Source organism: Typopeltis vanoorti, chromosome 14 (assembly GCF_054136105.1).
Source record: "Typopeltis vanoorti isolate ZY-2024b chromosome 14, IOZ_Tvanoo_1.0, whole genome shotgun sequence".
NCBI classification, from domain to species: domain Eukaryota; kingdom Metazoa; phylum Arthropoda; class Arachnida; order Uropygi; family Thelyphonidae; genus Typopeltis; species Typopeltis vanoorti.
Window position 1 is genome coordinate 34,761,807 of NC_143562.1, and position 27,784 is coordinate 34,789,590.

The 27,784-nt window shown below is 37.0% G+C and overlaps 1 protein-coding gene across 10 annotated transcripts in view; it reads left to right on the plus strand.

Moving 5' to 3' along the window:
* Nucleotides 1-27,784, plus strand: part of LOC150099360 (NADPH oxidase 4-like) — a 268,482-nt gene that overhangs the window by 219,287 nt on the left and 21,411 nt on the right. For 6 of the 10 annotated variants that reach the window (XM_090403808.1, XM_090403810.1, XM_090403809.1 and 3 more), the window contains 2 exons: nucleotides 4,248-4,325; nucleotides 24,396-24,496. In XM_090403808.1, the coding sequence (XP_090259934.1) occupies nucleotides 4,248-4,325; nucleotides 24,396-24,496 (179 nt within the window). Of the gene's footprint in view, nucleotides 1-4,247; nucleotides 4,334-7,139; nucleotides 7,209-24,395; nucleotides 24,497-27,784 lie in introns of those variants that run through there. The other 4 variants (XR_016549355.1, XR_016549356.1, XM_090403813.1 and 1 more) reach the window with 3 other exon arrangements.

Here is a 27,784-nt window from a genome sequence, read left to right on the forward strand (position 1 = left end):
CTCATTAAAATGAGTGAAAAAAGAAAGTGTAGTCAATATTCAAGTGAATATTTAAAATATGGAACTATTCTGTCTATAAATAATGAGCAGTTACCAATGTTCTTAATATGTGAAAAAAATTTCTCAAACAAAGGAATGAAACCTTCAAGAATGATTGAGCATTTAAGAATAAAGCATCCAAATAAAGCAAAAAAAAAGGATGAGGAGTGCTTTTGAAAATTAAGACTAAATTTAAAAATCATCCTGGACTTAAACAGTTGTTTGCCAAACAAAGTAACCAACAGGAGAAGGGACTTGTTGTGTCTTACAAACTTTCAGAATTAATTGACAAATGTGGAAAGTCACATACTATTGGCAAAACTCTCATCTTATCCACTATAAATGAAGTTTTAGATATGACAATTGGCCCAGGTAAAAATAATGTGATGTTGTCAATTACTCTCAGCAACAGTTCAGTATCAAGAAGAACTGACGAAATGGCAAAGGACATAGAAAAAAACTTTGCGATGATTTAAAAACCATAAAATTTTCTTTGCACCTCGATGAGAAAACTTCATGTGACCACAAAGCTTTGTTAATGGCCTATGTGCGTTATATTAATACTAATGAAGAAATTATTGAAATCTCTATTTGCTGAACAACTGAAAACTGATACAAGAGGTTCTACAATTTTTAAAGTTGTTAAGGACTTTTTTTTTTAGTGCTAAAAACATTCCTCTCACAAATTTTGCATATGCAACTGATGGAGCACCATCTATGATTGGTCATCACCATGGATTTATAGCACATTTAAAAGAAGCAGCTCTAAATATCTTTACAATTCATTGCATTCTTCATAGACAGCACTTAGCTGCAAAGCATCTTAGCGGTAAACTACATAGACTTTGGATGATGTTATTAAAACAGTGAATAAAACAAAAGCCCAGTCATTGAATATCCATATTTTTTGGGAATTTTGCCATGAGAATGAAGAAGAATTTGAACATCTTTTGCTTCACACTGAAGTTAGATGGCTCTCAATTGGAAACTCTCTGCAACATTTTAATGATCTCTATGATGCTGTTTTGAAATAATTTCTTAATTCATGTGATGAGAACATGTGTAATGTTCTAAAAAAGGAAGTAGTTTGACATTGCATATCTTTCCGATATTTTCACCAAATTAAATGAGGTTAACATCAAATTGCAGGGAAGCAACATGAATCTTTTTATTATTATTATTATTATTCAGGCCTCCATGGAGTCAAAAGACTCATCGTGGGAGGTCCTTTCTAGGAAACACAAAGTCTATCAAGACTCATTGTGGGAGGTCCCTCCTAGGAAATGCAAAGTCTATCATACCACTCTTTAAAATCATTGACCGTTCTCTCTCACCACTCTATCGGGCATTGGTTTCCATAGTTCAACCACCCTCCATGCAAAGAAACCACTCATCACCCCTCTTGCTCACAGTTTCCTTTCGTAACTTCCAGGGATGGCCCCTTGTCATCACTCCTTCCCGCTGTTCAACCAAGCGAAAGAACTCTCCAGTGTCAACCCTGTAACCACCTCTCAACAGTTTAAAAGTCTCAATCATATCCACTCTCCTTCTTCTTCTATCCACTAAACTCTGCAGTCCACATTCCCTCAGCCGATTCTCATAACTAGCATTGTACAGTCCTGAAACCATCTTTGTCATCTACCTTTGTATCCTTTCCACAGTTAATTTATCCCCTTCAAATCCTGGGGACCAAATCTGAAAACAGTAGTCTAAGTGTGATCTGATCAGGGTCTTATACAACGGAATGATAACTCTTTTATCTCTGCTGGTCAGCGTCCTTCTCATTATTGCAGCAATCCTCTGAGTTACCTTCACCACCTTTGCAATATGTCCCCTGAATTTCAGGTTTCTATCAATCATCAACTCCAGATCTCTTATCTCTCCTACTTCCTCCAGTAAAACTCCTCCAATAGAGTATGGAGTGTCCCATCGATGCATCCCAAACCTCAAGACCTTACATTTTGCTGCATTAAACCAACATCCCCATCTGTCTAACTTATTCAAATCCTCTTGGAGGGCTACTACATCTGCACTATTACTAATAACCCTTCCCAACTTCACATCATTCGCAAACAACTGAAAATCTCCCCTGCAGTCCACTGACAATGTCATTGATATAAAGGTTAAACAATATAGGTCCCAGTACTGAGCCCTGTGGGACCCCACTTTTAACCCTCTGCCTCTTTGAAACTGCCCCACCATGTACAACTCCTGATACCTATCAGACAGCCATATCTTATTAAAGCAAATGGAATTGTAAATGCTTTTATCAGCAAATTAACATTTTACAAGTAGAGCATTGCAAGATGAGATTTTCTGCAGTTCCCGAGTATACAAATAATAGATAATGATTTAATATTAGATGCAGATTTGGATTGTTATTATTCTCATCTTCTGATACTGAAAGAAGACTTGATGATCAAATTCAAAGACTTTGATGAGCTTAAAATACCCAAGTCATAAATCCACTTCTTTCTGATGTCACTTCTGTTCATCCAAATTTGTGTGAAGAATTTATTGACTTAAAAATGATTTTGAAGCTCAAGTATAATTTCAACTGCATGGGTATGAAAGATTCTGGCCAAACATGCAATGCAAGTATCCTCAGCTTTAGCAAGAAATAAAATTATTATTCTCATTGCTTTTCCTTCTTCATACTTGGTCGAGAAAGGATTCAGCATTGTGTTGCCATTGTTAGCTATGCAGTGAAATAGATTGCAAATAAGTGAATGAGGAGATTTGAGACTTCGTTTGTTGAACATTGTACCTGATATTGAAAAATTAGCAGGATATCATCAGGCTCAGGGTAGCCATTAATGATTGGCTTATTAAATACAGTAAGTTTACATCTTTTTTGAGTAAAAATTAATTTCTATGAAAGTCATTAATTTATAATTAATTATTAGTTCAAATATGTTAATGGTAATATAGTTGACTAATAATATATCATAATTATCTTATTGAGTCATTAACTTAGTGTAAAATTGAACAGGGGGTGCCAGGCCATACAAATAGTTGAAAGGGGGAACCAGTCAAAAAAAGGTTAAGAACCACTGATGTAGATGATGATGATGATGATAGTTGTGGTTAATTGTAGCTGATGGATTGAGTGGCAAGACAGAGAGCTGTAGAGTAGGTGCCCTCCCTCAATGAGTTTGTGGACTCCTTGGAGGTGTCGCATAACAATAATAATAATAAATTGTTGATGGAGAAAAACTGCCATGTGCCATTAGACTTCAGATAGAGGGACGCTACGATACTTAGGTGTAACTTCAAGACAGTTAGCATCTATACTACAAGGCACAGTTATAGGTGTCTCTTATACACTTTATATACTTAAGAACTTTTTACAATAAAACAGTAGTCCTTTCCAGAAAGAATATCTTATAAAAAATTTTACTATTCCTTTGCAAGGCTTCATAGTGCTGGCCTGGTTGGCTGAGTGGTTAGCATATCCACTCTCCAGTCAAAAGACTGGGTTCAAATCCCGCCGTGGGCATGGATGTTTGTAATTGTCCATGAAAATACTAGTGATGGTGGTGGGCGGTAGATGGCATTGATGTAGATGATGGTAGTAATTGTAGTTGGTGGAGACAGAGAGCTGTGGAGTAGGTGCCCTCCCTCATTACAAGATTTCAGATAAACACCGTGGTTTTCTGCTCATGTCTTTGCAGAAAATCATAAAATAGCTTATTCCTTAGTTTTGAATGTCCTATCTTATCTTGTTTTTCTCTTTTTTTGTAAATTGTTCATCCAGCTTTGCAGTACATCAGACTCTTACTATGCTAAACAACTACCTCTGAGCTAAACAAAATAGTGAGTTGCATATGTGTTAAATACTATAAGTTGCTTTCAGCTCTGATTTTTTTAATAACTGTTTTATGTGAATTATAGCAGATTTTTGCGCTTGTGCTTTCCAGTTATTATGCATATTCATCTTGATGATGTTGTCAGATAAATAAAAGTGAAACATAAATCATAAGAAAGAAAAGCATTCATGGTATCTTATTATTATATACTCTTCTTGTGATGTACTCCAAAGTCTAAACTTAATTATATAGTATTATCAGTAACATCCTGTATGCATTAAGAGAATATTTCAGTATATAATAATGATGATGGTGGTATTCTATAATAATAATAATAATATTTACAGAAAATGTATGTTTTAGCATATCATTTCAGATTATTTCTTTCTTTCTTTATAGTTGTGGAACAACAATAAACCAGACCTTTTAGACATTCAACTCTATGTTACAAGAAATGTGACTCATTCCTGCCTGGTGGTAATAAAGTAAATTATAATTTTGTCCTGAAAATAATTTTTAAAAAAATGTGGATTTACTATTATTTTTATTTTATGTTAATAACAAAAACAAAATGGATAGAGCCAGTAACATACGTGTAAGTTAGAAAGCATCTTATTATTATTATTATTTCCCAAGACCTCATGGGGTCAAAGACTCATCTGGGAGGTCCTTTTATCACACACATCTCATCATACCGTGTCTTAAACACACTCAAACTCCTTGCAGACACCACACTCTCAGGCAAGGCATTCCAATCATTCACAACTCTGCACGAAAAAAACCTGCCTCTCACTCCCCTACTCACACCCCTCTTTATACAGTTTCCAGGGATGACCTCTGGTTCTCCCCTGATCTCCCACTATTCTCTGTAGAACTTCTCCACCATTGATCTTATAACAACCCCTTACCAACTTGTAGGTCTCTATCATATCTCCCCTCTTCCTTCTCTCCACCAGACTCTGCAAATTACATCTTCTCAATCTTTCCTCATATTCAACATTCAAGAGGTCAGAAACTACCTTAGTCAGTCGCCTTTGGACCCTTTCCAACATCTCTTCATCCTTCTGAAAACCCAGTGACCAAATCTGGGCACAATAGTCCATGTGTGGCCTAATCAAAGCTTTATACAATGGAACAAGAATCTCCCTACTTCTACGCGTCAGTGTCCTCCGCATCATTCCCAGAAGTCTTTGTGTTGTCTTCACAATTTTGGCGATGTGGCCAATATATTCTCACCAAGCATAAATTCTGCATCCCATCTTTGTTTTCCAAATTTTAAAACCTTACATTTTGCAACATTGAACTCACATCCCCATTTGCTTGCCCAATCGCTCAATTTATTCAAGTCTTCCTGCAAGGTCACGACATCTTCACTACTCTTTATGGTTCATCCCAACTTTGCATCATCTGCAAACAACTGAATATCTCCATCCAAATCTTTGCCAATATCATTAATATACAAGTTAAATAGTAATGGCCCTAAAACAGATCCCTGAGGCACTCCACTAGTGACTTTCCTTTTCCTGGATATCGTACCCCCATACACAACTTGTGGATACCTATCAGATAGCCAGTCTCCAATCCAATGCACTGCTCTAGTTTGACTGTCAACTTATCATGAGGTACTCTATCAAAAGCCTTTGCGAAATCCAAGTATATTACTGTGTATCCTTCTCCTCTGTCCAAGGAAGCAGTCACTTTATTGTAATAAGTAAGTAGATTACTATAACATGACCTCTCTTTAGCAAATCCATGCTGTCCATGAAAGATTATACCATTGTTGTCAACCCAACTCTGGATCCTAGTTTCTCACAAGCTTCTCCAACAACTTAACCACAACACCTGACACAGAGATAGGCGTATAGTTTGATACTTGAGTTCGATCACCTCCTTTATGAAGTGGCACAATCTTTCCCTCCTTCCACTCTTTAGGAACTTGACCAAGTGCAAGACTCGTATTAAAAAAATATGTCAAGGCAGGGGAGTTACTCAACTCCCCAAACACCTCTTGCTCACTTACAGTCAGTCTCTCCTCCCCATCATCAACTGCTCTCAATCTCTCCATGAAGTCACATTCACAAGATTGAAAGATCTTTATGAACTGCTCATTAAGTATCTCCACCACACATTCTGCAACAGCTGTCTTTATACCATTTCCTCCAATCAATGTCATCCTTCCATAATCATTCTTTCTTTTGCTGGCTACATATCGAAAGAACTCCCTAGGATTCTTTTTGGCTTCATTAGCTAACTGCTGTTCATACCTCTCTTTAGCTACTCTCACCAACCAAGTCACCCTCCTTGCCTGGTCTTTGTAGACCTCATGAAATTGGTTACTTCCACTTTTCTTATGCTGCCTCCACAATGCCCTTTTTCTCTGTATCGCATGCTTAATCTCTTTATTCATCCATCTCACACCTACCTTATTTAACCTTCTCACCCTTGGAATACATTTAGACATTGCATCTACTAAATAGTTTTTGAAAATCCCCCAAGCTGCATTGATCTGTAGTGTGTTTATTAAAATTAGCATATCAATAATACAGAACCTACAAAATGCATCATTTCTCAATACATCTTCCCCTCCCCACAAAGTATTGAATATACTTGGTCTAGCTGTGCAAGCTTCTGTATGCCTACTCAAAAAATTTTTGTCTGCCAGCAGTTTACATGTTCATTGCATCTATCTAATAATTATTATTAAAAAAAATTGTGGACTTGTAGACCACAATTTTAATAAGACTTTTTTTTTATGGTGAAGCATATTTGCTACAGTAAAAAATGAAAACTAGTTAATAATTAATTAATAGAGATTGCAAATATTTTGAGAAATGCATTATATCACGTCCTCAGTATAAGTAGAGCAGTGGCAGCCCGTACATAAGCACCGCGACACTGCAGCACCCCCAAGGAAAAAAATTTAAAAAATAAATTTTGTTTGTGTTTATAAATAATAACAATGCTTACAACATTATAATAATGCAATACAACATGTTAAAGGTTACAGCTTATGTTTTGACATTGATTGAATAGTTAATAATTGGAATTGTTTGATTAACGCTTTAAATTACGAAACAAATGCACTGCAATCTAATGCTGATATTCGTTTGCGCTTGTCATTGCACGTACGTCATTAGATACACTGCCGTCTGGGCAGTGTATCTTATTATTGCAAGCCTTATTTTTGTGAGATATGAAATGTTTATTATTGGTGCATGTGCGTGGCGAACTATTTTTTGTAAATGTTATTTTATTTTGTTAAAATAACATATAATTATTTATTTATTATAGATACAAGGCTGAATTATGATGAGTGTCACCGTTGAAAATATGAAAAGAATTATATTTTTTCAATTATCGTTACACGAAACAAATGCACTGTGATCTGCTGCTGATATTCATTTGCGCTTGTCATTGCTATTGATACGAAACTTTTATTATTGCTGTTTGTTCGTGGTGAGGATTAAATATTTTTAATAAAGCAATGTTTAATATGTAAATTTATTTATTAATAAATTCGTTACTGAATAGGAAAAAAGTTTATATATATATATGTGTTGAGGAACATTGGCTTGGTTGTTTTGATACATTTGTATAAAGAGAATTTAATGACTGAAACAGAGAATAATTGTAAGGTTTTAATGGTATAACACACTACTAGTTTCGGCTTTTGACAGTCTTCTTCAGGTATCTTTTAAAAAATAGGAAACAGCATTAAAAACCCTGAAGCTTAAAAAAAATTGCAGTACATAATTAACATGAAAAAACGTTGTAGTTACATTTAAGTTGTTCTTTCAATCGTGGCATTGTTTGGTGAGTGCATGCTTGCAGTTTCTCGTGAATGCCAATACTGAACAATAGCAATGGCTATCTGGGAGGTTGTAGCTCAAATTGTTATTTAACCCCTTAATGTACCAATTAAAAATCAGAAAGCGGTCGTTTTTCTGCCAATTTTTTGGGCGAGGGTGATTTGCTGGATCAAATTCATTATTATTTGAAAAATAATGATGAATTTGTGCGAACGCAAACAAAATAGTCGATACACGCCGTTGGCAACTTTTCTCAGCTGAAAGGAAATAGGCACAAGATTGTCTAGCATCTATATTCAGTTGTATTTATATATGAAACCAAAATTCAAAATTAATTTTGGTGCAATAAACAAAAGACATGTCACAGACGTCTTTGTATGTTAAGGGGTTAAATGTTCATGATATCTTCATAGTCAGTCCTATAATTTTCCTCCACAAAAACTTGGAACTATTTCTACCTTAGGACATAGAGCACGCTCTCTTCTAAATGACCCAGATGAACTACAAAAAAGAAATTAATTACCTCTCATATGTCTTTAGACAAAATGGATATTCTGATAGAACCATTAAAAAATTCCTTCTAGATCCTCCTAGCCATCGCACTGAAGAAATAATTAATATTAAGGGTAATATCTCTATCCCATACATCAGTTCAGTCTCTCAAAAATTAGCTAGAGTTCTTAAGAAATACAACATCAGGACTTTATTTACTACACTTCCAAAAATCCACTCTCTAGTAAGCCATCCGAAGCCTCATCATCATAATCTGAAATATCCTGGCATGTAAAAGATATGGTGTGACTGTAATATCCCTTATTTTGGTCAAACAGATACTATTGAATTACATATAGAGGAATATAAGAGAGACATCTCTTACAAAAGAACATGCACCAGTGCCTTGTCTAGTCATGTTCTTTTCTCAAACAATCCTGATGATGAACACCAGTGTCATTCAGTGTGCTGGGATAGATCCAAAAACATCTTTCCTTGCCATGATGAGTTTGAAAGAAAAATTGTGGAGTCTAGAGAAATCATCCTTAATCATGAACATTTAAATAACAATTTGAGCTACAACCTCCCAGATAGCCATTCTGCTGTTGTTCAGTACTGGCGTTCACAAGAGACTGCAAGCACGCACTCACCAAACAATGCCACAATTGAAAGAACAATCTCAGTTTTTTAAGCTTCAGTGTTTTTAATGCTGTTTCCTATTTTTTAAAAGACACCTGAAGAAGGCTGTCAAAAGCCGAAACTAGTAGTGTGTTATACCATTAAAACCTTACTATTATTCTCGGTTTCAGTCATTAAATTCTCTTTATACAAATATATATATATATATATATATATATATATATATATATATATATATATATATATATGTTAAAGATACCAAGCAATTTTAAACCTGGTTTTACTCCATTTCCCAAGTAAGCAAACAGACTAAAAGTCAAGTTTGCGCCTGCAATTGATGCAAGTCTAACTGATCCCACAGGTAGTGCAGGACCAGGGCAACTCGTGGCAAAGGTGGAACAAGCTCCGATCACTAATCTTAATATTTACCCTTAATGCCAAAACACATCTCCAAGAAGGGGATGTAAGATGTTTTGTATTAAAGGCAAGGGGCCACTACCCAGACCGGTTTCGACCTTTATTGAGGTCTCGTCAGTGGGAGCTAGGCTAGAAATACCAAGATTTAGCAATACAGAGCTTGTAAGTATTTCGCCAAAACAAGTTACCATAAGGTGTTTTAACCTTATTAAATAAAAATCTCTGGAGGAGATATAAATGTAGAAAGTATTTTTACCTTGGGTATAAATATGTATGTTAAAGATACCAAGCAATTTTAAACCTGGTTTTACTCCATTTCCCAAGTAAGCAAACAGACTAAAAGTCAATCAAGTTTGCGCCTGCAATTGATGCAAGTCTAACTGATCCCACAGGTAGTGCAGGACCAGGGCAACTCGTGGCAAAGGTGGAACAAGCTCCGATCACTAATCTTAATATTTACCCTTAATGCCAAAACACATCTCCAAGAAGGGGATGTAAGATGTTTTGTATTAAAGGCAAGGGGCCACTACCCAGACCGGTTTCGACCTTTATTGAGGTCTCGTCAGTGGGAGCTAGGCTAGAAATACCAAGATTTAGCAATACAGAGCTTGTAAGTATTTTGCCAAAACAAGTTACCATAAGGTGTTTTAACCTTATTAAATAAAAATCTCTGGAGGAGATATAAATGTAGAAAGTATTTTTACCTTGGGTATAAATATGTATGTTAAAGATACCAAATTGCAGGCGCAAACTTGACTTTTAGTCTGTTTGCTTACTTGGGAAATGGAGTAAAACCAGGTTTAAAATTGCTTGGTATCTTTAACATACATATTTATACCCAAGGTAAAAATACTTTCTACATTTATATCTCCTCCAGAGATTTTTATTTAATAAGGTTAAAACACCTTATGGTAACTTGTTTTGGCGAAATACTTACAAGCTCTGTATTGCTAAATCTTGGTATTTCTAGCCTAGCTCCCACTGACGAGACCTCAATAAAGGTCGAAACCGGTCTGGGTAGTGGCCCCTTGCCTTTAATACAAAACATCTTACATCCCCTTCTTGGAGATGTGTTTTGGCATTAAGGGTAAATATTAAGATTAGTGATCGGAGCTTGTTCCACCTTTGCCACGAGTTGCCCTGGTCCTGCACTACCTGTGGGATCAGTTAGACTTGCATCAATTGCAGGCGCAAACTTGACTTTTAGTCTGTTTGCTTACTTGGGAAATGGAGTAAAACCAGGTTTAAAATTGCTTGGTATCTTTAACATACATATTTATACCCAAGGTAAAAATACTTTCTACATATATATATATATATATATATATATATATGCAGCACCCCTACTTAAAATTTTTACCAGCTGCCACTGAAGTAGAGAGCAAACAGTTTAAATGTTTTTTTTAAAATGACTAAATGAATGAATAATAGATACACATAAACATAAAATATGTTTAATAATAATAACTATATTAAAATATAATAGATATTTCAGTCATCTGAAAATAACAGACTGTCCTTGGTGAAATATGGCAAATACAAAAGTGGAACATACTCATGACTAAATTAGTACATTAGTTCAGATGTAGTCTTATCAAATGCTTATAGATAGAAATAATACCCTCTTTATTTCTACTTGTCAGTGTGTTTCCAACATTCTAATGATCCTTTGAGCTATTTTGTCCACTTTTGCAATATACTCTGAATTTCAATACCTTGTCCATCATCACGCCTGAATCCACGGTTTCATCATTTTCTTGCAATCCAGTTCCATCAGTGTAATACACATAAGCAGGGTGTAATATTTTCATTCAAAGTGCATAACTTTACACTTTGTAATATTAAACTGACAGCCATTTATCTTTTCTCAATGCTGCCAGTCAATGAAAATCATCTCACAAGATCTCTACATCACCATTATTAACTGTTACCTTCTAATCTTCCATTATCAGTAAACAGTTGGATATTTCCCACTCAAATCATTCCTATAGCATTAATGAAAAAAATTAAATAGCAGAAGCTCAAGTATAGTGCACTGCTGGCCACCTATTTAATAATGCTGATTTTATTTATCATTCTTGTCATCACATCTCATGTTATGTTTTATTACAGTACTCTAAGCCAAATTTTTTTTGTATAATATTATTTATTGAAATTATTGCAGCATACAAAACAGTACCCTTTTATAGTTTATTAGAATCTTGACGGTGTAAAGGTTACAGCCAGACAACATTTCTGTCCGTTTTTTTTTTAAGTTATGTTAAAGATTTATGTTCAAGACAAATACAAAAATGTTAAAGATTTATTGAGTGTTAGGTTAAATGAGAAGAAGGAACATATTGCAGTATGTGAGAAGTGTGATGAAAGTTTAGAATGTCACTTTTTTAGTATTTCCATCAGAAAATGGATGTAAGTACTAGTAATGATAGTAAAAGGAGTGATCAGAAAAAGGATGGAAGTACTAGCAATGATAGTAAAAATGTAGAAGAGCTTAGATAAGAGCTGATGAAAATGAAGAGTAAAGTTAAATGTATAGAGGAGGAAATTGAATGTTTAAAGAAGAGATTAATGGATTTAAATAAAAAGGAAGTTAATAGAAAGAAGCAAGTATCTATAGATGAAAGGAAGGTACATAAGACATATTTTCCATATGGCACAATAAAATGAATATCTGATATCCTGCAAAGGAAGGAATGGACATCAGAATTAGTAGTGGTGGTGAGCACAAATAACTTAAATAGTGAAGCAAAGATTGTGGAAGTTATTACAAGAGGTGAAGGATAAAGTGACAAGAGCAGTTGATGATGGAAAGGCATATACTGCCATTTTTTTGGATTTTGCAAAGACTTTTGACAGGGTGCCACATAATAATCTGATATTTAAGTTGCAGCATATGGGTTTAGAATCCAGAATTCAGTTTAGTCAACTGGAGTCAGGATTGACTGTCTGATAGGTATCAGATGGTTGTGTAGGGTGGGGCAATATCAAGGAGGGGTCCTGCAGGGCTGAGTACTTGGACCTGTATTGTTTAATCTTTATATCAATGACATTGTCAGTGGATTGCAGGGGGGGGGGGATATTCAGTTGTTTGCAGATGATTGAAGCTGGGAAGGGATATTAGTAATAGTGCAGATGTTGCAGCCCTGCAAGAGGATTTGAATAAACTATAGAGATGGGCAAATGAATGGGGATATTAGTTTAATGCAGCAAAATGTCAAGTCTTGAAGTTTGGGATACATCGATGATGGGAGGCTGCATACTTGACTGGAGGAGCTGTGCTGGAGGAAGTAGGGGGAGACAAGAAATCTGGGAGTGATGATTGATAGAAATCTGAAATTCAGGGAACATATTGCAAAGGTGGTGAAGGTAACCCAGGGGATTGCTACAATACTAGGAAGAACGCTGACCTACGGAGATAAAAGAGTTATTGTTCCATTTTATAAGACCCTGATCACACCACACTTGGACTATTGTACTCAAATTTGGTCCCTAGAATTTGAAGGGAATAAATTAACTGTGGAAAAGGGTACAGAGGTGGATAACAAAGATGGTTTCAGGACTGTACAATGTTAGTTATGAGGATCGGCTGAGGGAATGTGGACTGCAGAGGTGATATGATTGAGACTTTTAAACTGTTGAGAGATGGTTACAGGGTTGACACTAGGGAGTTCTTTCACTTGGTGCAACAGAGAGAAGGAAGGAGCGCAAGGGACCATCCCTGGAAGTTATGAAAGGAAGCTGTGAGCAAGAGGATGAGGAGTGGTTTCTTTGTAATAATAATAGTATCATTGGGAAAGTAGTTTATTTCCCAGATATGATAGTGGGGAACTGAGGAAAGCAATGATGATACTGAATGACAAGATGGCTGAATTGTATCATGCAAAGAGTGTTCACTTTTTAAATATATAGAGTGAATTTGAAGGGAAGTTAGAATAGTTTAAAGCTGATGGTTTGCATTTCAGTGAGTTTGGTGTTGGAGCAATTGTTTATTATTGTTATTTTCCTGACCTCCATGGAGTCACAAGACTCATCTTGGGAGGTCAATACGAAGTCTATCATGCCACTCCTTAAACTCATCCACTGTCTGCACATTCAATACTCTTTTGGGCAATGCATTCCATGCTCCTCTACTCTCCATTCAAAAACTTACTTTTTACCCTTTTGTTCTTTTACTCATCACTTCCTTTTGTAACTTCCAGGGATGGCCCCCTTGTCCTTGCTCCTTCCTCTTGTTCATATGAAAAATCTCCTCTGTGTTAATACAATAATAACTCTTCAATGACCTTAAATGTCTTGATTATATTCCCTTTTTTATCTTCTGTCCACCAAACTCCGCAGTCTGCATGCCCTCAGTCTATCCTCATCAATGTTATACAGTCCTAATATCATTTTTTCCCTTCTCTGCATTCCAAGGTTATTTCATCCCCTTCATATTTCAGTGACCGGATCTGAGCACAGAAATCCACGTGATCTGATCAAAGGTTTGTGCAATGGGATAATTACACTTTTATCTCTTGTGGTCAGTGTCCTCCTCAACATTGCAGCAATTCCTTGAGATGTCTTCACAGCTTTTGCAATATGTTCTCAGAACCTCAAATCTCTATCCGAAATCACCCCAAGATGCTGCTCTCTCTCCACTTCTTCCAGACTCCACCAAGTGAGTATGAAGTATCCCATCTGTGATCCCAAAGTTTAAAACCTTACATTTAGTTGCATTAAACAGGTATTCTCCAAACCTTCTTGAAGAGCCAAACCATCAGCAGTATTACTAATAACCCTCCCAAGCTTCACATCATCTGCAAACAACTGAACATCCACTTGTAACGGTGTATGTCTTTGATCTAGTGCTCTTGTCACCACTCTGTTGTAAAAGGTAACCAGATTACTAAAACACGAGCATTCTTTAACATATCCATGCTGGTCTGCATAAATAATATTACCCTCATCTCCCCAGTTCTGTATATGAGTTCTTGTCGATTTCTCTAAAAATTACAAACAGTCCTATAGCTTAATATCTCCATTCTACCACCACCCTGATGCAATGGTACTATCTTACCCTCCTTCCACTCTCCAGGAACCTGTTCCATTGCAAAACTTTCATTAAACAGTCAAGTTAATGGTACAGTCAATTCCATAGCACATTCCCTTAAAACACATGGCGAAATTCCATCTGGTCCCCCTGCCTTATTGACGTTTAGCATACTCAGTATTGAGAATGAAGTGAATGAAGTAGACACTTCACTACTCATTATCCTTCTAGGAATAAAGCCTGCTATACCAGGATGGAACACTTGCATAAAGTGATCATTAAATAGCTCAACTATGTCATCTGCTTTAGTCACCCAATTTCTATCTCCATTGAGCAAGGTAATACATCCACTATCATTTTTTCTCCTACTTACCACATGGCAAAAAAAGCTCCTGGGGATTCTCCTTGGATTACAGTTCCAATCTCCTCTAATATTCTAATTTTTCTCTCCATACAATATTAGTCACTTTCCTAGCCTGAGCCTTATATTCTTCCTGCAACTGTTCTCCACTTCTCTCTTTATATTTCTTCCATCATCTCTTTTTCTTTTGCAGAATTCCCCTTTTATTTGTCTTGTCATCCATTTGACTTCAAATTGCTTTATCTTTTCACTCGAGGTATACAATTAGTCATTGCTGTGAACAATTTTTTCTTAAGTATCTCTCATGCACTAATGGGAGATGTTTGCTAAGCATATACAGGGTCATACAAAATTAGTATTGCTACGGTCAGAGAGAGAGAGAGAGAAAAGTTGAGAAGCAGGTTGTGGAATAACAGGAAGAAGATGGATACAAAGATGAGGAAGTTATTATGGCAGAGCATAGTGATAGTGATGCAGTGCACAAAATGTGGAAATGATAAGGATATGAATGAAAATCAGAGTCGGCATTAGGGAAACAGAGATGGTCAGATTGAAGAGAGAGAGAGAGGTGTACTATAGCAGAAGGAGAGTATGGCATGATGGTGCTGGTGTGATGGCCTCAAAGATTTAGGAATTATTAAGTTTGTATACTGTACTATTATAAGGAGTATCAGAAATAAAAGGATGATTTGTGGCATTGATCGAGTCATGATAACTGGTATAAGTAAAACTTGGTTGTCTGAGGATGATAACTGTCAAGACTAGAAATGGTAGGATATAGAATTTTCTCTAAAGGATAAGAAGGTGAAGAAAGGAGGAGGGGTGGAGTTCTATTAATGATAGAGGAATTGTGCCCTTCAACAGTGTAAAATAGTATTACTTGTGAAGATTTTGAAGCTATTTGGTGTGAAGTTCAGATCAGTAGAATAGTGTTTATCTAATAGGATGTTGTTATAGGCTAGGGAATGTGGAGCACACTGGTTGTGAAATGTTTAGCTAAATTAGTTGGCCAATCCTAATGGGAGGTTTTAATTATAGGAATGTGAATTGGAAAGAAGAGACAGTATATGGTAACAAAGAGAGTGAATTTGTTGAGTTTCTGCAGGATAACTATCTTAAACAAGTGATGGAAGCAAGATGAGGTTTTGGGGTATTGAATTTCATCTTGTCCTCACAGGATGTGGTTGTGAATGAGATATCAACTGTTTTGAAAGGTAGTCAAACAGGAAGAGGATGTTATTAAGAAGGTATATTATGTGGAACTATAAGGCGGGTGACTATGAAAAGCTCAGTAGTCAACTGGCATCAATACATTGGGTTGATGAGTTGTGCAGAAAAAATGTTCACAGTGCATGGAAAATGTTAAGGCAGTATCTGACAAACAGTGCATACCAAGAGTTAAGTGAATAAATAGAGTAGGAATAAGATGAATGAAATCAAGCAAGCAGTGTATCAGAAGAAGTTGTTATGGAAGAGGTACAAGACAGTTTGTAGTAAACAGATGTGTGAAGAATATAAACTGCAGGCCAGAAAAGCAACAAGCATGGTTAAAAATGAAGAAGTAGAATATGAGATTAAATTGGCAAGTCAGGTCAGAGATAATCCTAGTGAATTTTTCTGCTATGTGGCAAGCAAGCGGGGAAATAATTATGTCAAGTTGACACTGGTGGATAGTTATGGTAGCAGAGTAATTATAGCAAATGATATAGTGGAATTATTTAATGACCACTTCATCAGTGTATATCATACTGCTGTGAATGATGCTGCGCAACATGTATAAGGGAGACAAGTATTCGGAGCATCAGAGGTATATCAAGTATTGCTTGGGTTAGATATTAATAAGGCTGTGAGAATATATGACATTTCAACACATATTTTTAAAGAATGTGCAAAAGAGTTAGCCATGCCCTTAACCTGGTTATTTAATGAAAGTCATGCAGTGGGGAAGGAAAGGTTCCTATGAAGTGGAAAGAAGGCAAAATAGTACCTCTCTTCAAGCATGGTTCTAGGACAGAAGTTTCTAATTATAGAATGGTCTGTACATAGGTATATCTGCAGTTGTGGTCAGAGTGTTGGAGAAACTGGTTAGGAATAGAATACAGGATTGGTTTAATTATAAGATTCTCTATGATGGTCAGCATGGGTTTGTGAAAGGCAGGTCTTGTTTTAGAAATCTGTTTGCATTTCATGATAAGGTCACAAGTGCATTGGTTAAAGAAGATTCATATACAGTGATTTTCTTGGACTTTGCAAAGGTATTTGATATATTATCACTTGACAGATTGGTGTATAAGCTGCACAAAAGGGGATTGGATAACAGATGGTTAAATGGATTGAAGATTCTAACAAGTTATGCATGATGGAGCAGTGTCTCACAAAAGGAAGGTGACCAGTGGCATGCAGCAGGGTTCTGTTCTTGAGTCCCTACTGTTTAACATATTTGTTAATGATATGTTAATTGAAGGAGAGAGGGGTATGAAAGTGCTAGAGGAGGAAAGAATGGAAACAGTAGGAGAGACAGAATGAGAGAGAGGGATATGGCAGTGCTAGGAGGAGAAAATGGAAACAGCAGGAGAGAGAGAGGGAATGAGAGAAAGGTATGGGAATGCTAGAAGAGGAGAGAATGGAAACAGTTGGAGAGAAGGAATGAGAGAGAGGTATGGCAGTGCTAGAAGAGGAGACAATAGAATGAGAGAGAGGTATGGGAATGAAAGAAGAGGAGAAAATGGAAACAATAGGAGAGAGGGAATGGTAAGAGGTATAATGTATGGGGACTCAATGATCCGTGGTGTTCAAGATAGGATGCGTGAGGAGTGTTTGCCGGCAGTTAAGAGAGGTGAAAGGGTGGATGAGATGATTGTGATGGTGGGAACAAATGACTTGAGTGGTGGTGTAAATAGGGCAGCGAGAGATATGAGATTCTTGCTTGAGGTGGTACGAAAGAAGACACAAAGAGGAAAGATAGTGCGTGTGTTGCCTAGGTATGATAATGACGAACTGAGCAGAAGAGCAGTAATATTGAATGACATAATAGCTAGAATGTGTGACAAGAGAGGACTGGAATATGTGGATACTTGAAATGCATTTGAGGACAGAGAGGGATTGTATGCAAGAGACCACTTACATTTCAATGAGGAAGAACGTAGGCATCTGGAGAGATTGCTGTTCTGAACGAGTCAGTGTGTCCCAGGGAGGATGGTAGGAGGGGGTGGCCTCTTGTGGGAATGGATACTTGGGAGAAGGGAGACGATGCCAGATAGCACTGAGCCCAGTGGAGTCTAGAAGGGATAATGCTGGGTATAGAAACAATGGCATTTATATGTTTTATACTAATGCCAGGAGTCTCCGGAATAAGGGAGAGGAATTGGTGGTGCAGATAGCATCAGCCTGGCCAAAAATTATTGGGATCACTGAGACGTGGTTGACAGAAGAGGATATAATAACAGGAATAGAAGTCACTGGGTACAGCATTTTTTGGTGGTGGAATACTGCTTATGATAGGTGACGACCTATGTCCTCTAAGAGTGGAGACTTTGGAAGGCATTGACACTAATGATTTTGAAAGCATATGGTGTGAGGTAGAGGTGGGCAAGACAGGATATTTAGTGGGGATGTTGCTACAGACCCAGGAGTACAGAGGATGGGGACCAGGAAATGTTTAGACAGTTGAGTTTGGCAAGTGCAAGAAGAATGATTGTTATGAGAGATTTTAACTGCAGTAGTATAAACTGGGGACAAGAAGATGCATGTAGTAATAAGGGAATGGAATTTCTAGAATTCTTGAGGGACAGATGTCTTAGGCAACATGTAATAGGAGGAACAAGAGGTTCAAAAGGATTTGGTTATAGCATCAGGAGAGTTGATGATAACTGAGATGACATCTCTCCCACCAGTTCGAGAGAGTGACCATATGGTTTTGACTTGGAAAATGAAGAGACATGCAGGAGTATCAAAGATTCGGGAACTTATGTGGAATTATAAGGTAGGTGATTATAATAGTCTTAGACGTCAACTTGGGGAAGTTTCGTGGAGGGAGTAATTGGAAGGCCGGGATATCATTAGTGCGTGGGAAATTATGAAAGAATATTTGTTAGCAGCAATGGTAAGTTGTATACCACGAGTGAACAAGAGGACACAATTTTGAGTAAAGTGGATGCCAAAACAATATTAAACAGGAATTGCATGCGAAAAAGAGGCTGTGGAAGAGATATAAGGAGACAGGAGAAGAGAAGAGAAGATGCATGAAAAGTATAATACACAGTCCAGAAGAGTGACTAGTATGATAAGGAAGACGAAACTGGAATATGAGAGGAGATTAGCCCTAAGATCCAAAGAAAATCCTAGGGAATTTTTTAGATATGTGGCCAGTAGGAGGAGAAATGACTGTGGAAGATGATATTGTGGGATAAAAATGGGAATAGAGTGTCACTGATGCAGAGGACCTAGTAGAATTGTTCAATGAACACTTTATTGGAGTATTTCATCCTGGGGGAATCAGTTTTAATGCTAGAGGGATAGGGCAGGTTTGAGGTTTAGAGGTACAGGAGGAGAGTGTGTTTCAAATACTGAGTACTCTGGATGTCAGTAAAGCTGTGGGACTGGATGGTATTTCATCACAGGTTTTGAGAGAATGTGCTATGGAACTGACAGTGCCTTTGACCTGGCTTTTCAATGAATATCTGGCTGCTGGAAAGGTGCCCATGGAATGGAAGGAAGGTAAGATAGTGCCATTGCATAAGGGCAGTAGCAGACTGGAAGTGTTTAATTATAGACCAGTTTGTGTCATCAGTAGTTAGTAAGATCTTGGAGAAAGTAGTGAAGGACCATATACAGCATTGGGAAGATGAGGGTAATGTTATCTGTGAGAGTCAACATGGATTTGTGAAGGAGTGCTCTTGTTTTAGCAACATGCTAGCCTTTTATGATAAAGTTACAAGAGCATTAGATGAGAGAAAGGCATATACTGCCATTTTCTTAGACTCAGCGAAGGCATTTGACAGATTGCCACATGATAAGCTGATATTTAAGTTGCAGCACATGGGTCTGGATGTCAGATTGGTCAACTGGATTAAGGATTATCTGTCCGATAGGTATCAGAGAGTTGTGTATGGTGGGGCAGTTTCAAGGAAGCAGAGGGTTACAAGTGGGGGTCCCATAGGGCTCAGTACTGGGACCTATATTGTTTAACCTTTATATCAATGACATTGCCAGTGGATTGCAAGGGGATATTCAGTTGTTTGCAGATGATGCGAAGCTGGGAAGGATTATTAGTAATAGTGCAGATGCGGCAGCCCAGCAGGAGGATTTGAATAAGCTAGATAGATGGGCAAATGAATGGGAGTGTCGGAGAGTATCAGAGAGTTGTGTATGGTGGGGCAGTTTCAAGGAAGCAGAGGGTTACAAGTGGGGGTCCCATAGGGCTCAGTACTGGGACCTATATTGTTTAACCTTTATATCAATGACATTGCCAGTGGATTGCAAGGGGATATTCAGTTGTTTGCGGATGATGCGAAGCTGGGAAGGATTATTAGTAATAGTGCAGATGCGGCAGCCCAGCAGGAGGATTTGAATAAGCTATATAGATGGGCAAATGAATGGGAGTGTCGGTTTAATGCAGCAAAATGTAAGATCTTGAGGTTTGGGAAACATCGATGGGACACTGCATAATCTATGGAGGAAGTAGGGAAGACAAGAGATCTGGGATTGATGATTGATAGAAACCTGAAATTTAGGGGACATATTGCAAAGGTGGTGAAGGTAACACAGAGGATTGCTGCAATAATGAGAAGGACATGGACCTGCAGAGATAAAACAGTTATCATTCCATTGTATAAGACCCTGATCAGATCACACTTGGACTATTGTTCTCAGATTTGGTCCCCAGGATTTGAAGAGAATAAATTAACTGTGGAAAGGGTACAAAGGCTGATAACAAAGATGGTTTCAGGACTGTACGATGATAGTTATGAGGATCGGCTGAGGGAATGTGGACTGCAGAATTTGGTGGATAGAAGAAGGAGAGGTGATATGATTGAGACTTTTAAACTGTTGAGAGGTGGTTACAGGGTTGACACTGGGGAGTTCTTTCGCTTGGTTGAACAGCAGGAAGGAGTGATGACAAGAGGCCATCCCTGGAAGTTACGAAAGGAAACTGTGAGCAAGAGGGTGAGGAGTGGTTTCTTTGCATAGAGGGTGGTTAAACCATAGAATGCATTGCCTGATGGAGTGGTGAGAGCGAGAACGGTCAATGAGTTCAAGGAGTGGTATGACAAACTTTGTGTTTCTTAGGGGGGGGACCTCCACTCGATGAGTCTTAATAGACTTTGTGTTTCTTAGGAAGGACCTCCCACGATGAGTCGTTTGGCTCCATGGAGGCCTGAATAATAATAATAATAATAATATTTCATGTGGATTGACTGGGGATCTTCAAATGTTTGCTAATGATGTGAAGTTAGATAGAATTATCAAAAGTATTGCTGATGTTAATTCTCTGCTGGAAGATATGAATAGACTTCTATCTTGGACAGATGAGTGGGGTTGTAGTTTTAATGTTAATAAATGCAAGGTGTTACACTTTGGGGTGCAGAGATATAAGGCTACGTACTGGATTGGTGGATAAGATTCGGATCTTGCGGTGATGGTAGACAGTGAACTAAAGTTCTGAAGGCACATTGCATTGCAAAGATCCACATTGTATTGCTGCTATGATAAAAAGTACATTGACATAAAGGGATTAGGAGGTAGTGGGACCTCTATATAAGGTGTTAAACCTTGATAAATGGGAATCCTAAAGAATTCCACATCTATTATCGTTTAGCAGATAGAAAACTAAGATACAAATTTTTTGTAGGAAAATGCTTGCTTCTAAGTATGTGCTATGTACATGTGATGTAATATAAAATTATGTTAGCATAAAGAAAAGAGATTGTAAGTTGTTAGAGGAAATAATAATTTTTTTGATTGTGCAAGGCAGTTAATACTGTATAAATTGAACAAAGATTTACTAAAATTTGTAATACTTGTCTGAGGAATGACTTGCATAAAATATTGTGAAAAAAGGTTCAGAGGGCAAAGGCACACCAACAGAAGGAGAGGTGGCCTCAGGCAGTAGCGTGCTCACGGCACGTGGCGGAGCGCGATCAGAAGAAAATCGGAAACAAACGGTATGAAGCGAAACCCATGTGGGTGAAGTGCTACGCATTGGGTGAGTTACGAAGGTTGCAGTGATTACCGGTAGGGGAGATAGATATAAAAGGGTTAGGAACCCCCGCCCTTGCTCTCGTAAATTTTTTTCCTTGGCTGGTGGTCGTCTGGCAGGTAGAAAGTTGCATGGAGGAGCGGTAAGCTAGGTTCAGAGGCCGGTGAGCAGTAGCAGGAAATGCCATCCAAGTGTTGGCGAAGTTATAAGCTCCTGATCTTATAATGAAGGAGTACATCTCCGCTCGTGTATCCGCAGCCCTTGGAAACTCTAGGTAGCAGACATCGTGAAGGAGAAATCGCCCAATGCCACAATTATGTCTGGAACATGTCAGTCATGCCAGAATCGTGAGCAATCACAGAATGATCTGAGAATCCAAGGTACCTCACCAACTAAGTGAACAAGAAGGAAGATCGACCGAAAGAAGGCAGTCCAAATTGAAGGAAAACAAGTATGAAAAGCCTTAGTGTATGGTAACATTAAAATTTCCTTTGTCTATGTTATGTGTGTAACTTATCATGGTGTTACGATAAGTGAAATTAAGAGACATTAAGGATCGAGGACTTTGATTTATTTAGAGCAGGACTGTAGCATGGTAACATTAGAAAGTACAGTGAGTTAGCTCATATACAGGTTAATTTAATGTGTATGCCTTAGAGATAGCTAAGATGAATTAGTCTGAGTAACGAGATTGTTATAGGTTTTTCCAATCCTCGTTCTAGTTCTTATAGCAAGCTTACCACTAATCTTTACTTAATTTTTCTTTCTCTCTCACACATGCACGTAAGTCTTTTGTCTCTTATCAAACTAATTTATTTCTTAGGATCTTTGCAGTCTTATTGACCTCTCTATGTTCTAAACGTCAATTTATCACACAACAATCTGATGGAGTTCACCCTATAAGTATTAACACATTTATTTTTTTTGCTGCACCAGCTAATACCTAGGATAGAAAGGATTTTTGCTCAGTGTGACCCCTTCAGAGAGACAATGATAATTTGATCAAGATTAATCTTATCCCTCCGCTTGCTTATTTCTTTCTCACAGTCGTGGCTCGCTTAATATATTTATTCTCATGGGTTTATCCCGCTTAGTTCGTTGATGATTTTATGAGCGGTAGTTTTGAATTCATATAACATAAGCAGATCAGGCAAGTACATGAATGAAACAATTTAATGAGCTTTAAGGTGATACACAATAATACAATTCAAGCAGGTTAATATGGTAGCACTCAATTTAGTTCAAAGGCTCTAATTAATTTGTACTAATCACACATACTAAATTGCAAATAACACTAATACAATCATAAAGTATAAAATTCATAGGTCATCATCATGCCATTCTGATACACGTGGCCATCAGTTAACACAATAGCACAATTTACACATTAAGTTTAACATAATCAGATATCTACTCGGCCTCGTGGGCAAACAAATCTTAACACTGTTTCAGACCTATGCCTAGTTGTTGGCTACTCTTACAGTCCCTTAAGTTCAGTCCAATATAAATGTTCTCACAGGGAATTCACTCTCTTCTATAACTGGAATTAGTATTTCAAAAGTCTACATTACCATCTCTGTCCTTGAATTCTTAAGACTTGTTCCTGCCTTGTCTGGTCATCAAGGCCTTCAATGTAGTTGCTTTAGAGGATATCTTCTGTAGATCTGTGCGAGTAGAATCTCCGCAGGAAGACTGGGAGGTGGCACGGTAACGTCGCCTTGAATGGACGGCATCAATTTAGTTCCTCCGTCGCACGACAACGCACAGCTATCCTAGAGCACGGACATAGCTTGGCCCAATACGAATGCTATGACAGACGAACTAAATGCCTTCCACGACTGGCCAGGAAACTTCCCCGATGACGAGCTCGATCACTGTCCGAGAGATCAGGAACCAGGAATCCAGGAAAAAAGATCTGGCATCATGCTTGCAAGGCCTTTTTGTTTAACTCTTTCCTCTCGGCAAATCTCGATCTTCACAATTCATGCCAACGCAGTCACGTGTGCTAACGTCGATCACCTTAGCTCCCTCTATTTTTTTTCACATGTGTGTCTGCCTTCCTTTCTTGGAAGATGCTTAGGTTTCCTTTTCCAATACTTCTCTCCCTCCCCTCTCTCTCATAATGCAGGACGGCAAAAGTGACCCTTGAACCCTGACTCATAGGCCTTGTTAATTTAGTACTAGAGACTGGCTTTTCAAATGGATTTGCCAGCTTACATGGATCTCTATATCTGGTTCACACTTAATACAGATTATATATAAAAATATAAAAGCTTACTATACAAATTCATGAAATTCCTAAATTTTAAGTGCTTTGTACTTGTAAACAGCTTACACTTATCCTATTGCCAACGTTCCATATTCTCTGCCTTAGTTGTATTTAAGGTTTGACCTGAATATTTTATAATAAACATTTCATAGCTTATTCAGGACACAACAAGATAAATAATGAATGTTTAATGCAAAAATATTACTCTAGAATCTTTGTTAATAATATACCTGTATTAAATTCATTTCTGAATATCTTTTTAATAATAACTCTTGTGTGCATTATTTTATTACAGTGTATGCATTTTTTTTAATTTATTTTATTTTTTGTCAGGAAACACTAGGTACACATTACTGCCTCTTGGAAAGAAGAATACATTATGGCCGACCATGCTGGGCACAAGTATTTTCTGAATGGGAATCATGGTATAAAGGGTAAATATGCATTTTTCATAATTTAAAAATATGAGTATATCAAAATATATACTCATATTACTTCAATTATATCAAATACACTGTTATTATGATCTGAATAACAAATATTATGGAGTAATGGTTGGAAATTGCATAGGAAGCTAAAAACTTAATACATTTGCATTATAAGTTATTCAGAGTTATGATTCAAAACTATATTAAATTCAGTATAAAATCTTTAATAGAAATTTTTAGCGTAATTAGAAACCAACAAAAAATTTGAATTTCAAAACACCCTATAATTTCTCACTTTCTGATTAACAAAAGTAATGTATCTATATTCATGGTTTATTTAAATATTTATTATAATCATGTAACTCAAATATATATATATATATATATATATATATATATATATATATATATATATACTCAATAATATACACACACACACATATATATGATCTGATCCTGTGGCTTCCTCCCTTTGAGGGTTGCAGCTGATTAATAGGGAGATAATGACACATGGTGGTTTCTGTTGCCTTCCTTGCCGTATTTCTATGACTGTAGCCTGTGCGCTCATGGGTCCGGTTTGCCTGCTTGTGGGATGAAAAACCCCAGATAAACTGGCAGAAAAAAAAAAACCTGCTGTCCATGCCCAAGACTGGCTATATTGGCTATGGCTGATCCTAAAGCTCCTCACGTTGTCGACGGGAATATAATCAACGTTCGACATTGACTATATTCCCGTCGACATCGAACGTAGGACACTCCTTCCCCAGGCATATGGTTGCGAAGCACAAAGTCACTATGCTAACCGCACAGACATATATATATATATATATATATATATATATATATATATATATATATATATATATTATCAGTCCTACATATGAAAGGTCCCAAGTCTTATAACACAACAGTGATGCGCATGGTAATTAGAGAGAAGAAAGGAATCTGTTTAATGTGTTTCTTGAAGAGTTGGAGGTTGTATGCTTTGGGAAAATGGAATGGAAAAGACCTCCAAAGGACAGAGGTATGAGAAATGAAGGAAAAGGATGAGAAGTTGGTTCAGAGAGCCAGAGCTGAATAGCATATAGATGTTGACCAGCAGCTGTCTACATTTGTACATGATTAGAAGGAATAGTGGTTCATAGCAATATCTATATAAAAGACATAATGCAGAAACAAAGCAAGTTAGTCAGTGAGAACAGCTCTCTTCTGGATACAATCCAGAATTCTAAGGTAGTTTTTTGATGTGCCAACCCAGATGCGAGAACAGTATTCTAAGGTCAGGCAGATTTGTATTCGGGCAGATTTCAAAATATTAGGAACTGAGCAGAAGAGAAGTAATTCCTAGAATGAAAAAGAATATCAAGATTTTCAGAGGTTGAAGAGGCCATAGACATGATGTGCTTATGGCAGGATAGGCTAAATATGAGAGTCAGATCAATAAGAGAAAACTGATCTTAGTTGGTGAGAGAAATGTTATCAAAAGTGAGAGAAAGAGAATGAGATATGGTCTTTCTTCTGGGGAGTAAGGCAAGATTGTGTTTTTATAGCATTAAAATTTACTAAATTATCTTCACTCCACTTGAGAATTACTAGAAGATTGGTGTGTAAACCATCGACCATAGAATATCTTGAAGCTTGAGTCATCCGAGGATTAGATGAATGGAATTTACTACTGTCACTAAAATCAGATAAAGGAACCATCCACTATGACAGGCAATGAATGATCAGAGAGGAAGCTGGCAATCCACTCAAAGAAGGTAGGAGGGAGACAATAAGATAACTGCTCGGAAAGACAGTAGCAATTTTAGACTTGATCAAATGCCTTGGAAATACCAAGAATGATTATATAAGATTCTCTAAATCTTTCCATGATGTATGTCCAAATGTGAATTAGCAAGGAGATCTGCTGTCAAACAAGACTTGCTGAATCCGTATTGGTGATTGCTAATTAAATTATGAGTCTCTAGATAGTGAAAAAGCTGGTTGTTGATGACCAGCTTTTTCATTATCTAGACACTAACTTTCTCCATCACCTTTAAGAGTATTAAGCTGAGGGTAATGGAACAGTAGCTTGATGTCTGACTTTCTCTCTCTTTTTATCAGTAGGCTTGCTTCCATGCTGTTAGATAAATACCAGAAAGTAGGATGCTTGTAAAGGCAATACAGGATGGGTGTTGATTCTGGAACATAAGCAGTCTAGGCTGAAGCACTTATTAGTATCTAGCCTACTGTTTTTTTTTTTTTGTTTTTTTTTGATGAAAGATCAGAGGAGGCATATTGAATGTGGTTTGTGGAATAGTAAGGGGAGATTTGCCTTATCTAAACAAGAGCTGGAGGAGAAGACTGCCAGAAGGTTTTTCCTTACCTTTAGGAGATGTTGCTATCACTCCATCAGGTTGAGAAGAGAGGTGGAAACATAACAGCAAAAGTAATAAAGTATTGTTCAACAGCCTTTGAAAGGACCAAAAGACTCAACTGCCATTTAAACAGGAGGCAGTCCTAGTGAATATAGCCCCCTATAGAATCTGCTTTCGATTTATTTTTATTTTTTTTCAGTTGTAATGGACTGTAGTGTAAACTAAGTGAGAGGCTGGAGTGCATTAAGGGATTACTTTTGGCCATATCATAGAATTGTTTCTATATCATGGGATTATTTAATTTTTAGTCTTACGACTGAAAGGTTTCTCTTATAGTCAGATGCAGAGGTTTTAGTTTTTTCCAAACTGAGTACAGAGGTTGAATATATGTTGGAATCAACATACATAATCAACATATATTATATAGACTGAAGAGACTATAGGTAGAATTCTGAAAAAGTATCATTTGATTCCAACATATATTCCTATCAACAAAATTTCTTCTTTATTACCTTCTACAAAGGATAAACTGTCTTCTCTATCTTTGGCTGGCATTTACTAACTACCTTGTGAATGTGATGTCTCTTATTTTGGAACAAACTGGCCGTTCTTTGGAAAAAAGAATAAAAGAACATCAATATTATATTGAATATAACAAACCTCTGAAGTCTGGTCTGGCGCAGCGCAGTATTGACTCTATTCATAGTGTCCAGTGGGATAAAGCTGTTCTCCTCCATAGATGCAGATTCAAATATGAACGCTTATTTAAAGAAAGTTGTGAAACTATCTTACACCGACCGAATTTAAATAGAAATTACTGCCTTTCTCTCTCTCTCTCAAAGATCTAAGAGACTTTTATCTTATGTAAAAAAACTATTTATCTTAATAGATTAATTTATTATTTTCTATTATTTCCTAGCACGTGGCAACAATT